This window comes from Puntigrus tetrazona, unplaced genomic scaffold, assembly GCF_018831695.1.
Source record: "Puntigrus tetrazona isolate hp1 unplaced genomic scaffold, ASM1883169v1 S000001156, whole genome shotgun sequence".
Lineage (NCBI taxonomy): Eukaryota > Metazoa > Chordata > Actinopteri > Cypriniformes > Cyprinidae > Puntigrus > Puntigrus tetrazona.
In genome coordinates this window covers 116,718-132,621 of record NW_025048742.1, presented here as the reverse complement: position 1 = coordinate 132,621, position 15,904 = coordinate 116,718, and the positions used below count along the sequence as shown (strand labels likewise).

The window sequence follows — 15,904 nt, the reverse complement described above, 5'->3', positions numbered from 1 at the left end:
TTTGTTGAGGTTAAGTTTTGTTTTGTGTCTTTTATTATGTCATGTCTTTTAGTTTGAAGTTTATTCATGTTCATAATCTAGTCTTGTTCATGGTTTCCTGTCCGTCAGGTTTCCCTTTCCCTTCTTGATTGTGCTCAGGTGTTCCTGGTTTGTGTCATTAGTTCTGTTGTGTGTGCATAGATTACATGTTTCCTTTTGTCTGGTGTCTAGATTTGGCTTTTATATAACCTTCTTTGGTGAGTGTCTTGTTTTTGGAGTTGTCAAGTTTAAGTAAAGTTTAGTTTGTGTGTAGACTTTGGTGTGTTGGATTTTGTTTTTATATATTTTAAAAATAAAATAAAATAAAGCACTCGAAATCTCAACTTTGACTCACCACAAAGTGGATTGTGCACAAACTGGTTAAGCTGGTATTGTTGCAGTTAAACTAGCTTGACTTGTGTAGGAATGATGGGTGAACAGCTAAAGCCAGCACAAATGTGTGAAAATTCGCCTTGCATTGGTTACATGTAATAGTTTTAAGTGGTTCTCTAAATGGGTTGTCCACCTAAAAATACATTGTGATCATTTTCTTCCCAGATGCATATGAGGAGCACAGAGATATTTGTAGTTCCCAAATACTAATGCTCCAAAAAGCACACACTATATTTATGTAAACCATGCAATGCCAGTCAATGAAATTCTGTATTTTGAAGCAAAACAGGAATTGTAGTTTTTGGGTAGACATTTGTTATCAGCAACTATTTTTTTTTAGAGAATTCTGTCAGTACTAAGACCCTTCAGGGGTGAAAATCATTAATCTGGTTTATTTTAAGAAATCAAGAGCTTCATCCCCTTCTCAGTAGCTATTCTGAACAGGGTTTAAAAATCTTTGCATTTACTTGTACCTGGATTTTAAACTGGAATCAAACCTCTCTTTAGCTGATAGTGGCTTAGGCTACATTACATTCATGCTGTTATTTTGTTTTTTTGGTTCTGTAGAACCATGACAATGTAAAAAAAGGTCACTCCTTTTAACCTGGACGTTAAATCCTGTAGACCTGCAAGTTTCTGTGGCAAAAATCTTTTCTCATCATAAAAGGCTGTAAACCTCTGTCCACAAAAATGTTAGAAACAATGCCAATATAAAAGTAAAATGAATGGTAGATGATGGTAGATTTCCAGATGCAGGTTGAACTATGAGATGTTCAGAAAAGTTTCCAGTTACTAAGAAATCATAAGCTTCAGGTGTGTAAATAAAAATGTTGCTTAGCTTAGAGTTCTTTTCAGTTCATTGTGAAACTCAGGCGGGCCGACTAATTCAAGGAAACTAATGGGAAACACTGACCTGAACTAGAGCTTGTTTTTTTTTTTAAGTGTGGAGATGATAAACTGATAAGTGTGTATTATATGTAACCTTTCTCTTCTCTGCACCCACAGGCTCTGAGCTCTTTTGAGTGGTGCCATGACCAGTCAGGGTGGTGGCCATGCAGACACACTAAGCCCCTCTTCATCGTCCTCCTCTTCTCGGTCCTCAGCAGCTCGTAAGCTGCAGGTACAGCGCTCACTCTCCCGGGATACCATCACTATACACTTTTCTGCCAAAGGAAATGAGGAAGAGGAGGAGGAAGAGGAGCTCTACAGGCTAGCTCATTCCCCTTCTGGTCTTGAACCTGAAGATCAGGCTGTAATCACAGCTCAGGAGGCCAGCGAGGAACTTCTCTCTGAAGGATTAGAAGTGGACATGGTCACGGGACTGTCATCCCAGCCCCACAGTTCTGCCCTGGCTATACAGCACCCCTCCATCAGCTTGGGTGGCACCTCTACTTCTAGTCTTGCTAGCTTCTCGTGGCCCTCTGAACAGAGGTCGACTGCACCGGTACCTTCCACTCATTCAGCTTCCTCCAGCTCATCCCCAGCGAAGGCCTCTGGCCTTCCTTCAAAACCCTTTCTCAGCCTAGTCAAGTCCCTTTCCACTGAGGTGGAATCTCGTGAGGTCGCTCCACAGCCAATAAGGCACCGGCATTTGATGAAGACACTGGTTAAGTCTTTGTCTACAGACACCACTCGATCTGAGCAGGAGGCTTCGTCGACTCATCGCCCTGCAGATTCCCGACTCAATCTGCACCTCTTTAAACCTTTCACCCAGTCTCGTTCTCCTGCAGCCAGTGGAGACTCCAAAACTGCTCCCTCATCACCCCTAACCTCACCCGATAGCCGCTCCTTCTTTAAAGTACAGGAGGTGGAGGCACGTATTGAAGACACAAAGCGCCGTCTGTCAGAGGTCATGTGTGAGCCCCTTCAGCTGCTCAGCAAAATCATTGGCGAGGAACCTGGTTCCATCAGCGCAAACACTTCAACATCCACAACAGCAGGAGTCTCTTACCGGTCCAGAAACCTTTCTTCTAGCGCCTCTGAGCTCTCCAACCTGTCTGCCCTCAATGGCCACTCAGAAAGCAACAATAACTACTGCATCAAGGAAGAGGAAGACCAGGAGGGCGAAAGTCCACTTGAGGGGCCAACTGTTGAGCTGCCTTTGCACAAGTCACCTTCTCTAGGCTTGGACAGGTGTTTTATGTCAACACTTGCACGTCAAGAAGACGAAGAGTTTTGTGAGCTCTATACCGAAGACTTTGAGCTCTGCACAGACACAGAGTTAGATGGAGAAGAGCCTCGTTCATCCCAGATCCGAAGAGGGAGCACAGGGGGATGCAGTGAGGAACCAACTGAAGGAGGAGAAGAGGAAGAAGAAGATGATGAGCCTCCTGGAGTACCCCACAACGCACTGATTCTTCTTATATCTATAGTTTACGGTTGCTTTGTGTTGCCACTTCCTACGTATGTGTGTTGGGTGTTGATTGGAGTTGTGGCAGGATTCATGCTAGCAATTCTAGTGGTGTGGTTGTCGGCAAGAGGCAGATCTTCATATGGCCGTCATGGCAGCTGGAGCAGAAGAGAGAAATGGAACAGGGTTCCTCTGGATATCAAAGAACCAACAATCTACAAGGTGGGTTGTACACTGCTGTCAAAGGCAATTCTTGTGCAGTGGTTAAGTGTGTAGTTTTGAAGAACTAAAAATTAAACAAAATATATATATTTTAAAATATATTTATTGGGATAAGTAACCATAACAGTTATATAGATGCCTGCCTTTATAAAATGTCACTATTGCCTCAGTTATACAAACGCTAATGGCAGTTTTCCACTTGGTGGTACAAACAGCTCGGGACGACTTGGCACAGTGCTATTCAGCTCAGCTCGGCTTGTGTTTCCACTGCAGTTTAGTACTGCTTTAGAGTGGGCAGGATTCTAAACATTATAAACAATGTAGTATGTGGTTGGACTGGCAGGATGAAAACTAGAGATGCATTTTTTACTTGTTGCATATAACATTTTGGAATAATTTATTTATAGCATTGTTTTAATTTCACTGGTAAAGACCTTTTTTCTTTATACCAAAATTAAAACACTTTTTCATTCCGTTGTCTTCGCATCAAACTTTCACTGGATCTGTTTCTCGGCTATCAATGAGAGTAATGTCTGTACTTCATCAACAGACATGGTTTAATTGTTTAAAAATGTGTGTTCAAACAAAAGTTGCGTCTGATGGTTCGCTATCTTTGCGGATTTAAATCTAGCCGGTGTGGTAACAGTGGAAAACAGTGTGGTAACAGTGGAAAACCCCCCAAAAGTGAGCCGTACCGAACTAACAGTCCCATTATTGTAAAGGTTTTCTCCTAAATCTGCAAGTTATGAGCTACGTTTAGCCTTAAGATGTTTTGTAAATACAGGCCCTGATCTCTAATCTAGTGTTTCAGCATTGACCCTGATGTAGCTTCTCTGCATCACACTGCAAAAGTCTGTCATTATTGACACTTTATTCTGCTTAGCTTAGCTATCATAGTGTGGGTAGGCCACTTCCTAAACTGACAGTTAAAGTCATACTAGGGTGTAGAATGTTAACCATAGTCTTGAAAGAAGGCTGTTCAACAGCTAAGAATGGCTGAAGACCTCCACATCTGTTGTGACCTTGTTTGGCTTCTCCTGATAATGTAATGATTTGGTCAGTTTTACATTGCTTGCTTGAAAAGGAAGATGGTCACATGATAGTCACACTAGGTCATGGTGGATGTTGCTGATGTCAAGTTTCAATGCAGGACAAGAGAGCGCTTATGAGAAGTTAAACTAGGGTGTCTCCAGAGATGTGACTAAGCTTTCATGAATTCACTGTGTACACTACCATCTTCAGGCTCACATTCTCCCAGACCCCAATATTTTCATGGTTTTATTAAAGATGAATCCCTGTCTGGCCACATGAGATTTCTGTTTATTTCTATGAGATTATTGATTAGTGTTAAATAGTTTTCTTGTTTGGATATAATGATTTTGTGTCAGAATAAACGGCTTAATAGCAGTCAAGAATCCTCATAATTAGGCTCCTTATTACCTTTATCACCGCTTAGTTTGTTGTTCTCTGCTGGCATAGCCAATAAGGCACCAGATCATGTTTTTTTCTTGGTTCTTGAAGTATTTTACAAATTAAGAGGTTTACAACATTCAGGGATGTTTTTAAAACTTGTATCCGTTTAACCTGACTGATTGATTGGAATAGAGTAATGCGTGGAGCGTCGCCGTTTTGACCGAGCTGTGTAATACTATCAGGCCGACCTTTGTTTATCTGACTGCCCATCCTTCAGCCAACAAAGGCAGTACAGTCCTTCCTCATAATTGTTTACTTAGCAGTGCTGTAATTAATTTAATTTTAGCCTGTGTTTTTTTGTTTTTGCCATTTTGCCTTTATTTCGATAGTGCAGTCAGTTGACAAAGTGAAGTACCAAAAATGGCAAGATCGGGAAGGGTTGCCTCAAGCACAAGAGAGCTAAATATGTAGGCACCAACTCCTTTTAGTGTTTTTAATTAAACACTTTTTGGGGGTGTTTTTCTCCATTTAGCGTTCAGGGGCCAATTACTGAAGGTTTGTCAAATTTTCACTGAATTGTGGTCATATGGTGTACAAATAAGTCATCAAAGTCTGTTGAAGTGTTTGATACATCTTTCTAATACTGAACACAGAGGCGTGATTAGTCTGAGAAGAAAAATCACTTATTGCCTTTTATATTAGAATTATTGTTTTTTTATTCAGAATTATTCATAACTTTTAACACATTGTAGAAAAGTTGCATTCTCAACTTGTAGTGTTTCTTGTTTCTCAGTAGTTAGAAGCTGCATTATGATGTGGTAGATTGTGCTTGGTCCCTTATTTACTACTTATTTTTCTTTTTTTGTGGGCCATTTGTCGCATTCAAGTTTCTGTGTTTATGTTCTCAGGGTTGGATGAACGAGATCCACAGCTATGACCCTGAGACTTATCACGCCACACTTACTCACTCTGTGTATGTGCGTCTGGAGGGCTCTGTCCTGCGACTGTCCAAACCTAACCGCAATATTCCCCGCCGGGCAACCTTCAACGAGCTCAAACCTGACATCACCTATGTTAGTCAGAAAATCTATGATCTCACTAACAGTAAGGTGGGTGGTAGACACGATCTCTCAGTGCACGGCCTGTTTTGTTGTTTTCAATTTAATTTTTTTCGTGTGTTTGCTGTAAGCATCTGTGATACAGCATCAATTTGCACAGAACAAATTGTGATACTTGAATGTTTTTAAAACGTTGTTCTGCAAATCTTTTCAAAAACAAAGCTTATTAAACCCTTTAAATGCATACTGTATTAACGTTTAAATTCTGTATTGCAGATCTACCTGGTGCCTCATAGCCTGGCCAGGAAAAGAGTGTGGAATAAGAAGTATCCCATCTGCATTGAGCTGGCCAAGCAGGATGACTTCCTGGCTAAAGTGCAGGGAGAGAAGTCTGACATGGTGGAGGAGAAGACCTCTGCTGCAGGAGACAGGCCTGAGGCTGTAAGCACTAGTGAGGAACCTAAGAGAGTGCACGCAGAACCTGTGCTGTACCTGTTTGGGAGAACAGGAAGAGACAAAGAGGAGTGGTTCAGAAGGATGCTACTTGCGTCTAAGCTGAAATCCGAAGCCAAGAAACCCTCTGGCCTGCCTACAAGTAAAAAAAAAAAGACCTTTATTCAAATTATTAGTATTTCATAATAAAAATAAATACATTATTTCTTTTTAATCATTGAATAGACTACGCTTTTGTTCACAGTCTTGTTTTTATTTTTATGTAATCAAGTTATATTATCTCTCTCAGCAGGCTGTATGTCTCATAGCCGCAGCAGCAGTCGTGGCAGTCTGGATGAAATGCTCCAGTCTCATCCCAGACAAAAAGACATTGATGCCAGTGTTAAACAGAAAGTTCTGGAATACAATGTCTACATGGCCAAATATGTCAGCCAGTCTGCAGGCAGCCCCACCACAAGTCCTGTTCAGAGTGCTGGAAGTAGCCCAGGAATCATGAAAAAGGTATTTCATATTGTCCATTTTCCTAAAAATGATAAACTTTCATTTAAAAACCAAACATTAGCTAAACCAACCGTGCCTATCAAATACTGAGACCCATACATCCAGACTTTGACTTTAATTCCATCCCAATCCTTTTAATTCCTAATTTTGGAAATTTTATATTTAACAATTTTATGTAACGCATTACGTGGTCTGTGACGTTTACAGATAACTGTAACTGTGATTAACCATGCTAACACAGTACTGTAAACGCATTACTTTTTTGGCAAATTTCGGGAGCTTTTATAAATAGAAATTGCTCCATATTGCCAATAAGAACAAGAAATAGTATAGTTCTGTCTGCTCTCTGTAGTCTGCACCATTACCTTGGTGTCTTCAAATAAAGGTCTATTTAACGTTGTGTTTATCACATAGTTTCCATCCAGTCGTGAACAGGAGTCCGAGTCCGAGTCTGAAGCCTGGGTCAATGCACTTTTAGGTCGCATTTTCTGGGACTTTCTTGGAGAGAAATACTGGGCAGATGTGGTGTCCAAAAAGATCCAGAAAAAGCTGAGTAAGATCAGGGTGAGTACAGATGGGTTTGCATCTTACACCAGATTGTCTGACTGCATATTTGTGTACAATGTTAACTTATTGTCTCGATTATCACAGCTGCCGTACTTCATGAATGAACTGACCCTCACTGAGCTGGACATGGGAATATCTATTCCCAAGATCCTTAGCTCGTCCAAACCATCTGTCGATCACAGAGGTAAGGCTCTCTCACATCAGACATCTCAGACATCAGGTATGCAGAATCCAATTTATGAGCTTAAACTACAAGCGCGTAACCTACAGTGCACCAAAGTACAGGTTATAGAGTTTAGATTAATACAAATGACAAAAGTATAATAATTATGGCAAAATTGCAAACACGAAATTATAGGATTAATTGGCTGTTTCAGCGATCTCTGAAATTTTGTTTGTTAATTACAATGTTAGTTCAAATGCACTTTTGGACACACATCCAACAGAAACTAAAGCGCACTCTGCAGGACACGGAGGTGCCAGCATTATCACTTGCATATTATTTAAATTACTACTTTAAAATGGAATGAATTGATTGAACAAACTAATTGTTATAGTTATAGTAACCGCTTATCCAATGAAAGCGCATAGCGGAATTTTCATTATGGTGTAATATTTATTGACTTGGTGTGCAAAAGACTGATAAATTCATAATTAATGGCATGGCTGGTTCAGTCGACAGAAATTTGGACCAATAATTTACCGCTGAAATGTTTGCAGGCAAATCTCAGGTCAGTCTGAGCGCTGGTACGTACAGTACAGTCATACACCTGCAGGCGATATTGCCAATATCCACATAAAATCTCACCCAATAACTTTTTTACTTCTAAAATTTAAAAAACTACTTTAAAACTATTTTAGAGGTCACTTTCTGTTGTCTCTGTTCATGCAGCAGAAAAATGAACCGAAACTCTGCATTAGTTTTTGCCCATGTAAAATGAATCTACTGAAAAACAATAATAGTATTTTTCACGAGTTGCAGAAGTTTATCCTTTCTAATTCAATTCTAATTTAAAATAATCTTGCTGATTAATCTGTGAACAAGCACCGATTGAAATGAACATCCCTAGAAGAATGTTTCTCAACATTCAGTTGAATGAATATATGTCTTTAAGTACACACAGTTCATAGCAAAACTTAAATTCAGTCATATTACTCGACTTCAATCTTTAAATAAAAAGAATGCAAATTGTTTTAATTCATTTGAACAGGATTAAATACATCAGTCCTTGTTCCTTATGTTTTATACATGATTTGTACCTTTAGTACCTGGTAAAATTAAATACGCTAAAATACTGCTCCTGTTCTTTTAACTCGGTTTATAATGGTGTAGCACTCTTTGAGCTGCAGTAATAACGTAATGCTAAAAATCAATTCTAAAAGACTTTGGCAACCTATGAGGTTGTTGCAAGAGTCGTTTTATATTTTAACAAACTCACTTTGGGCAAAATTGTAGCGAAATTTTACTTTGTGAGATCTTGTTCATCTCTTTATTTTACTGCTGATTTTAAAAAGAAACAATCTCTACGTACTCAAATCATTTACTGCTGCAGAACCATTTATGTAATCAAGTTTACAGTCGAGCTATATCTGCAATGTACTGATGAAGCAGCACCCCTACAGTGAGTCTGTGTGATTTGGTAAATGACCAGAATCCTGCCAACTAGTTAAACTTCTCGTTCGTCATTGAGGAAGCAGCCTGCTGAGCTCAGAGGATCAGTGGGCCTCTGAGCCAATCGGAGTGAAGCGAACTCCGGTACTGACCTTTCACTAACTCAGGAGGAAGTGCGCGTCATGACAGTGTGGCTTTTAAGATTGCCGGGGGTTCACTAGCTATTCCTGAATGTATTTCATCAGTGTGAACGCATGCTGTGTGCAGAATTCCAGGCCGCTTGATTTGATGTAGAGTTTTCAAATTGGAGAAATAGGAAAGATGTGCTTTGCGTGTTTTCAATGGGTGAGCAACTGGTGGCATTTTGTGTCAGAATAGTAGAGAATCATAGCTAACGTTAAAGTTAGAGAATCTCAATGAGCTGTCCAGATTTTTTACTCAAGAGTTTTGTGTTTTATTAAGTGGGGAACAGCAAATTTCACATTTTTGTTATGTAAATGGACTGACATTAAGACATGCATTTGGAGACCACTGTACACTATACACTACTGTTTAAATTTTCATTTGTAGGCCTTTGGTTTGACTTGGAGATCTCGTACAACGGTTCCTTTCTAATGACTCTTGAAACCAAGATGAACCTGACCCGACTGGGAAAGGAGGGGGAAGGACTTGGAGAACAGGGAAAAGAAGGGTAAGAGTGACATTTCAGAAGACAGAAGTTGATCGTCTCTTGTTCTATATATCTGGGCGTCTGCCTTTTTTTGTTTATTTGATGGCTTTTTTTCTGTTGGATGTAATTATCATTTACTCCTCTTTTTTACTGTTTCCTCTGGACTGATTTCTTTTTGGATGTGAACTCTTAATGGTGAGTTGAATCAGGGCTTTTCTGAAATCTCTCAATGTAATGTACATTGCAGCTACTTAGAGTTTTGCTCCATGCATTAAACTGACAAGACACTTCACCACTGAAACACCATCACATCCCCTGCATGTGCTTGCAGAAGTTCTGTTCCAAGCCCTTGAATGAGCATCGCATTGCATTCTGTGACTGCAATCACAGTTTATACATGTGATTCTTTGTGCATAAAACATGAAAACGATATCTTAAAAGTGTTATAGCTCACTAGGGTTCAGAACAGACCTTTCATCTTTGTTTTGAAGAAGTGCTTTTTTTGGCTGTGTATCGGCTATGGAGTTTCTTGATTTTAGTATAGGTGTGTTGCAGCTTTGCAAATTCCCTTGCATTCGGAAAACCAGTTATAATATAAATATGCTGCCTAAGCATTTGTTTGTCTGTGTGCATGGACCAGAACCAGACCACGCACTTACTTCCTGGCCGACAGTGACGAAGAGTCATCGAGTGCAGGTTCTTCTGATGAGGAGGATGCTGTGGAAGTGCCTGAGATTCCAGGAATGGAAGGGTGAGATTGAGAAATTTGCCATTTACTTCCATGTTTATTTTGTAATGTTGTTACCAGTTTAACAGCTTGGAGACAGCCTCTCTCTGTGGGTTAAAAATGGCCACACGCCTAGAGGTGAGGGCATTCTGGTAGAATGTAACATTAATAACTTGTGGCCTCTTTTGTTCAGTTATGTTGGGGGACACCGACCCAGCAAAATCATGCGATTTGTGGACAAGATCGCCAAGTCCAAGTATTTCCAGAAAGCCACAGAGACTGAGTTCATTAAGAAGAAGATAGAGGAGGTGTCCAATACGCCACTGCTCCTGACGGTGGAGGTTCAGGAGTGTCAAGGAACACTAGCTGTCAACATTCCACCACCTCCAACAGACAGGATATGGTACAGTGCTGCTTTCAATATCCTCTTCACATTACTGCATACAAGTAAAGTCTGATAGTATCTCTGGGCATCCTACAAGTTGCTATAGCATGCCATCTGCTGGTCATTATTCAGTACATGTCGAGAGTTCATGCCTTTGTAGAATTAAGATTGGATTTTAAAATGTTATTGCATGGTTGAGGCATATGAAATAAGATTTCTCTATTTTTTCTGAAAATTAGGCACCCTGCAAAGTATATAAATGTTTACAATTCAAAAGTAAAACGTGTTCATAGTAAAGACATGAATGTGGATGTTTCTGGTTATTTCAGGTATGGTTTCAGAAATCCTCCTCATCTGGAACTGAAAGCTCGGCCTAAACTGGGTGAGAGAGAGGTTACTTTTGCTCATGTGACCGACTGGATAGAAAATAAACTCAATCAGGAGTTCCAGGTATGCTTGTGTGAACTTAACACTAATATAGTCATCCAAAAACAATTGCATTATGAGAGCATTAATGCATTTTTGATCTCATTATTGTAATGGACATTTTATTTTCATTAAAACAAAGCAGTTTCAGAAGGATTTTGCCATTCATTATTGCAGGGGTTGTCAAATCTGGCCCTTAAGGTTCACTTTCCTGCTGAGTTTAACTCCAAAAACCAAATACACCTAAAGAACTAATCAAGGTCTCTAAAATGTAGTTTGATCAAGGATAAAGCTTGGGGGTTGGGGGAATGGGCCTTTTAAGGCAAAAAATGAGTTCTCTTGGCAATTTAAAAATCTCATTCCCAATTTGGAGCCAAATATTTTGCGTACAAGTACGTAAGGCGTTTACAGATGAGATCTCTGAATGTATAATTTGAATGACAATAATGCACCTTTGTGTAAATATTTGTTTGCTGTTATTAGACAAGACTTTTACTTTTGTGTTTGCCCCTTCCATTACCTTACACAGAAAATATTCGTAATGCCAAACATGGATGACGTCTGGCTGCCTATCATGCACTCTGCCGTGGACACGCGTTCCAATGCCAATGCCTTGAAGAATGAAGAAAGCTTGGACCCTGAGGAGTCCCTTGAGGACATGTGAAGATTAGTTACTGTATCACACAAAAGATGAACACTTCGGTCCCATGAGGGCAGGACTATACCTGAGTTGAAAATTACAGGTGCCATATTGCCCATTGAACAGAGCTGTGAAAAATCTGAACACATCGATAACTAAAAGAAAGGACAATATTGCTTGCTTGCTTGCTTTTGATTTGTTCGGAACAGTATGAATGCACATGCTGCTGGCTCTCAAACAGGATTGGTTTTGGTGACCATAGTAAAATGTATACAGGTGAACAACTGTGAAAAAGCAGTATAGGACACGGAAGACTAGGTGAAGTGTATACACTACCTCTGTTTGATGCACGCTGACTTACCAAATGTCCTAGTGTCGCATGACGAAACCTAAACTCTTTGCTTCGAAAGCAGATATGAATTACAACCCGAGGGCTTTCACTGGACTTTTGGTATGACAGAGTGCCTGCAAAGGGTTCTGTATTTGGGGCCGTGCATCCTTGGGATGTATAAAACACGCGACAAACACCAGTAACGGATGAATCTGGTCATTTTAACAGAAACTCTAAGCCAAAAGGGGGCATATCTGAGATTTGCACCCATTTATGATTTTCTCATGATTGTCATATGCTTCAAGCAGCAAATCATTTATAAGACACAACAGACCTACTAGTACCACCATTATCCTCTTCCATTCACTGCTGCCTGAGCCCTCTGTGTGGCGTCTGATTATGCAATTAGATCAATTTCACTGTGCTCAAGAGGGACACCAGCCAATAACCTCTCATCCCTAAGCCATCCCTTCCGAAGCGGACTATTCTAGAGGATAGGGTTTAAGAGCTATGTAAGATGTCTCTAATCATCGCCCCTCTGCAATGGCCGTAGATCAGTGGTTCTCAAACGGCGAGTCTCGGGGCTGTTCCGAGAGAAAAGCAGGGATTAAGATGCAAAGTTAGGACAGCAAGATAAATACGCCAATCTTTTAAAAGGGGTAAATGCTTTTTATATCTTTGTATTGTTTGAGTTTGCCATGTTCTGGTACAAATTCATGTCACAGAACTCAAAACAGATCTGTTTGTAGAGCAACCTGAAAGGGCAAATTTGCTGGGGTTGTTATTTCTACTGGTTTTTAGAAGGATGTTTTATGATTGTGCAAATACAATAAGTGCGATAACAGTGCTTTCACATTTTTACATAACACTCAAATGTAAATTTTAAGCCACAAATTTTTCCATAATCTATTTTTTTCCCCTCTGGGCAATTGAACAGACAAATGCGGATAGACTGAATATGAGGCATGCCCTCACCTTTAAAAACCATTAACAAAACTGCACAAGGTGTATAAAAAAAACTATGACTACATATTATCTATATATTTACGCCCACCACAATGTTTCTTATTCAGCCTGTCTTGTAAATAACTTTGTATATTGTTGGGTCGTTCATGGTAATATCAATATATTTCAGCGTTTGATTTTTGAAGGGTGTTTTTGTTTACTTTTTTGAATGAGAATCAATTTTGGACTGTGTTGAGACGTCCGATCTAGAATCTGGGTCCTGAAGCAAAACCGGTTGAGAACCACTGGGCTGTACCTCACGTTGCATTTCAGATCAAGGCTCCAAATAAGTGCTATTCTATTTCCAACGCAGAATATCTTCATATCTTGTGTACATGTGAAGCAGATTGTTGAATGTAAAAAGAAAAAAAAAAAACTTCATATTTTTGTCTACCTTGTTTGGCATAGTTTGTCAAGTGTTGCTATTTTTGTTGCCGTCAGGTAGACTTTTTTTTTTTATTTACTGCACTTGCAGGCCGTTGGTGTATTAAATCATGTAGGTAGTTTCTGTTAAATAACAGTGGCAAGTGAAATTTTGCTATCTAAAGTTATAATGAATGAGTTTTCACATTCATCCATTATCAGCTACTTAGCAGGTATTGACAGGTCTGAAAAAGTGTTTTATATCCAACACAAATTCTGTATCTTAGCTGCTGCTGAGATTTCAGAGAACATGAATTATGTTTTTTCCCACATCCTTTTTGCATTTAATTTAAAGCATCGATGCTACATATACTTTGATTTCTACGCGTTTATTTTGTATCGTTGGTTATGCTTCAAAATTGCCATTCACAATTGATCCTTTGTGTGCGTTTTGCCAATTGCCGTTTTCTTTGCGCAATATTTCATTCGAATATTGTGTTCTGCCATATTGACAACATGATTGTGTGTGGAAATTGATAAACTGCTTTTGCAAAAATAACTCCTGGGGCATTTTTTCAAAGCTGTACGGTTTTAAAAGAGCACCTCCCAATGGGTTCATGTTACAAGCTCTTGCTCGACCCATTGAACCACGAAGAGGTTCAAAGACGGTGCTTATATACAACATTGCAACAAATATAGTTTAATAGGGCCCGTGCTCAGATTTACTATTATTATTCCTCTACATCGTAGAAAAATGGTGAAAATACATATACGAAAAGTTGTCGACTGCTTTTAAAAGAGCAACTTGGTGGGAAATCCAAGACGCCCCAGTTATAACAATCTTTTACTGTAGCACCGTTGCTTGACCCATCGAGCCATGAAGGGGCTCCACAGGTTCAAATACAGTGCTTACGTACATTTTAGAATAAAAACACAGCAACAAAAGGGACAAAGATAATCGTTTATTGTTTCCAAAAAGTAAAAACAATTGTTCGATTTGGTTACACTCATAGCATCTGCAACAAACAGCCATTACACTGAACATACAAACCTCAGCCTCTTCCGATTCACCTTCTCTCCCTGTTGCAAGAGGAAAATAACTTTTTATAGATCATTTCCAGCTACAAAACTCACTGTGTGTTGAAATGTAGAGGTCTTGTCAGTTATTTTGATGTGACATCACTGATGTTCAGCAGTCTAACGCGGAAAAGCATCATTCAAGACCACAAAAACAGAAAATGATGGAGGGAAGTCAGGCCTGGTCTTACCTAGGATCACTGGCCACACGGTCCACTAGCCTAAAAGAGCAACGAAACAAAAAAAAAAGTCACTGGTGTATTGTAATTGACCAAACCTAATTGAAGTTTACAAATCAATGGTGAATGATATAAGCCATGCGGCAAACGTGCTCAGGAGCACACCACGTGCTCACATTTCTAAACCTAGTAAAATACACACGAAATGCACTAAATGTACACTTACAATAACTTTCAAGCTCTTTTAAACTAATACAATCAAATGAAATATTAAATTCATTTTTATCATCAGATACGTTACCTGAATTAGTCGTACTCAAGAGCTCACTTGTTCGTTAAGGACGAACGAGTTTTTCCTCAATTTTATCACTCTCGGCCTTATCATTCTAAACCTCTGATAGAGAAGCGAGGTAAAATAGTAACTTGACCTAAACTGCTGCTCTGAATATTTGCTTCGATTAGTTCGGCGCGCGAAACGAGCCGGACTCAACTGGAGGCTACTCCAGCTATACGTTATTTATATGAGGAAACAACCTCCGCCCTCCGCTTGGCTCACGTGTGCATTGGTAACCAATCACAGCGTAGTCCTGACGTCATTGAATTGCTGTCAGAGCTGCATTGGTTGAAAGGCTCTCAGTAACTCTCATGGAAAAAAATACGGTTCCAAATATCACAGTAACAAGAGAAAATACATTTTAAAAGATGTTTATACAATACAAATACAAAACAAATACAAATACATGTTGTTGTGCCATGGGTAGGCACACCACGTGCGTGTAACAGTTTTCTCAATGTGCAGTAGTAGGCTGTGTACGGTAGGGTGTGCTGCTGTACCTCAGAGGACCTTACTGGGGCCACAAAAAAAATGTATTTTCCCCATAACACCCATAATGGTCTAACAAATTATTCCGTGAAGAACTGGAAATATTTTAAAGCATCAAATTATTAAATAAAAAAAAAAATCACTAAATGTAAATCCATCAGTATATGAAAGCTATTTTCTTTGATTCCTGATTCAGTGGCATCCATTAAGAACTCGTTTGTAACACAAATGGTAAAACTGTCTGTGCTACAAACCTGCACGTTTATGATTATATATATATATATATATATATATATATATATATATATATATATATATATATATATATATATATATATATATATATATTTATTTAAAAAAAAAAAAAAAATAAAAAAAAATATTTTATATAAATATATGTATATATAATTATTATTATCATTATTATTATTATTAAAATAATATGTAATAACAAATATCAGTTTGAAACTTCAAGATGCTTAATGTTTCGTACAGTAAAATAACTGGAAGAGCTTACAATAAAAAAAATGATAATGATAGGCTTACTTATTTATCAGTATAATACTCAATAATTTTAGTATTTTAAAGCAGAGTTTATTTAACTTGAACAAAGTGTAGTCAAGAATAAAAAGAAAGACTAATAGTAAAAGGCTATACTGACAGCTTCATATTTAAGTAAGAAGTGTGCTTA

At 38.8% G+C, this 15,904-nt stretch overlaps 1 protein-coding gene, 1 long non-coding RNA gene and 1 other non-coding gene across 11 annotated transcripts in view; 1 reads left to right on the top strand and 2 right to left on the bottom strand.

Moving 5' to 3' along the window:
• tex2 (testis expressed 2) overlaps positions 1–13,693 on the top strand; it is a 28,654-nt gene extending 14,961 nt beyond the window's left edge. For 5 of the 9 annotated variants that reach the window (XM_043234519.1, XM_043234522.1, XM_043234523.1 and 2 more), the window contains 11 exons: positions 1,417–2,983; positions 5,305–5,505; positions 5,731–6,049; positions 6,197–6,408; positions 6,823–6,972; positions 7,060–7,159; positions 9,158–9,278; positions 9,898–10,008; positions 10,178–10,387; positions 10,699–10,819; positions 11,325–13,693. In XM_043234519.1, coding sequence (XP_043090454.1) covers positions 1,442–2,983; positions 5,305–5,505; positions 5,731–6,049; positions 6,197–6,408; positions 6,823–6,972; positions 7,060–7,159; positions 9,158–9,278; positions 9,898–10,008; positions 10,178–10,387; positions 10,699–10,819; positions 11,325–11,459 — 3,222 coding nt within the window. In that variant the 5' untranslated portion in view covers positions 1,417–1,441 and the 3' untranslated portion in view covers positions 11,460–13,693. Of the gene's footprint in view, positions 1–114; positions 237–1,416; positions 2,984–5,304; positions 5,506–5,730; positions 6,050–6,196; positions 6,409–6,822; positions 6,973–7,059; positions 7,160–9,157; positions 9,279–9,897; positions 10,009–10,177; positions 10,388–10,698; positions 10,820–11,324 lie in introns of those variants that run through there. The other 4 variants (XM_043234521.1, XM_043234528.1, XM_043234526.1 and 1 more) reach the window with 4 other exon arrangements.
• Positions 13,694–13,911: 218 nt separating this feature from the next.
• On the bottom strand, positions 13,912–14,045 carry LOC122341182. Its single transcript, XR_006250443.1, has one exon. It is a non-coding gene; the product is annotated as a small nucleolar RNA SNORA50 (small nucleolar RNA).
• Positions 14,046–14,083: 38 nt separating this feature from the next.
• Positions 14,084–14,901, bottom strand: LOC122341175. Its single transcript, XR_006250441.1, has 2 exons — positions 14,692–14,901; positions 14,084–14,432 (listed from the first exon to the last, which is right to left on the bottom strand). It is a non-coding gene; the product is annotated as an uncharacterized LOC122341175 (long non-coding RNA).
• Positions 14,902–15,904: the final 1,003 nt, after the last annotated feature.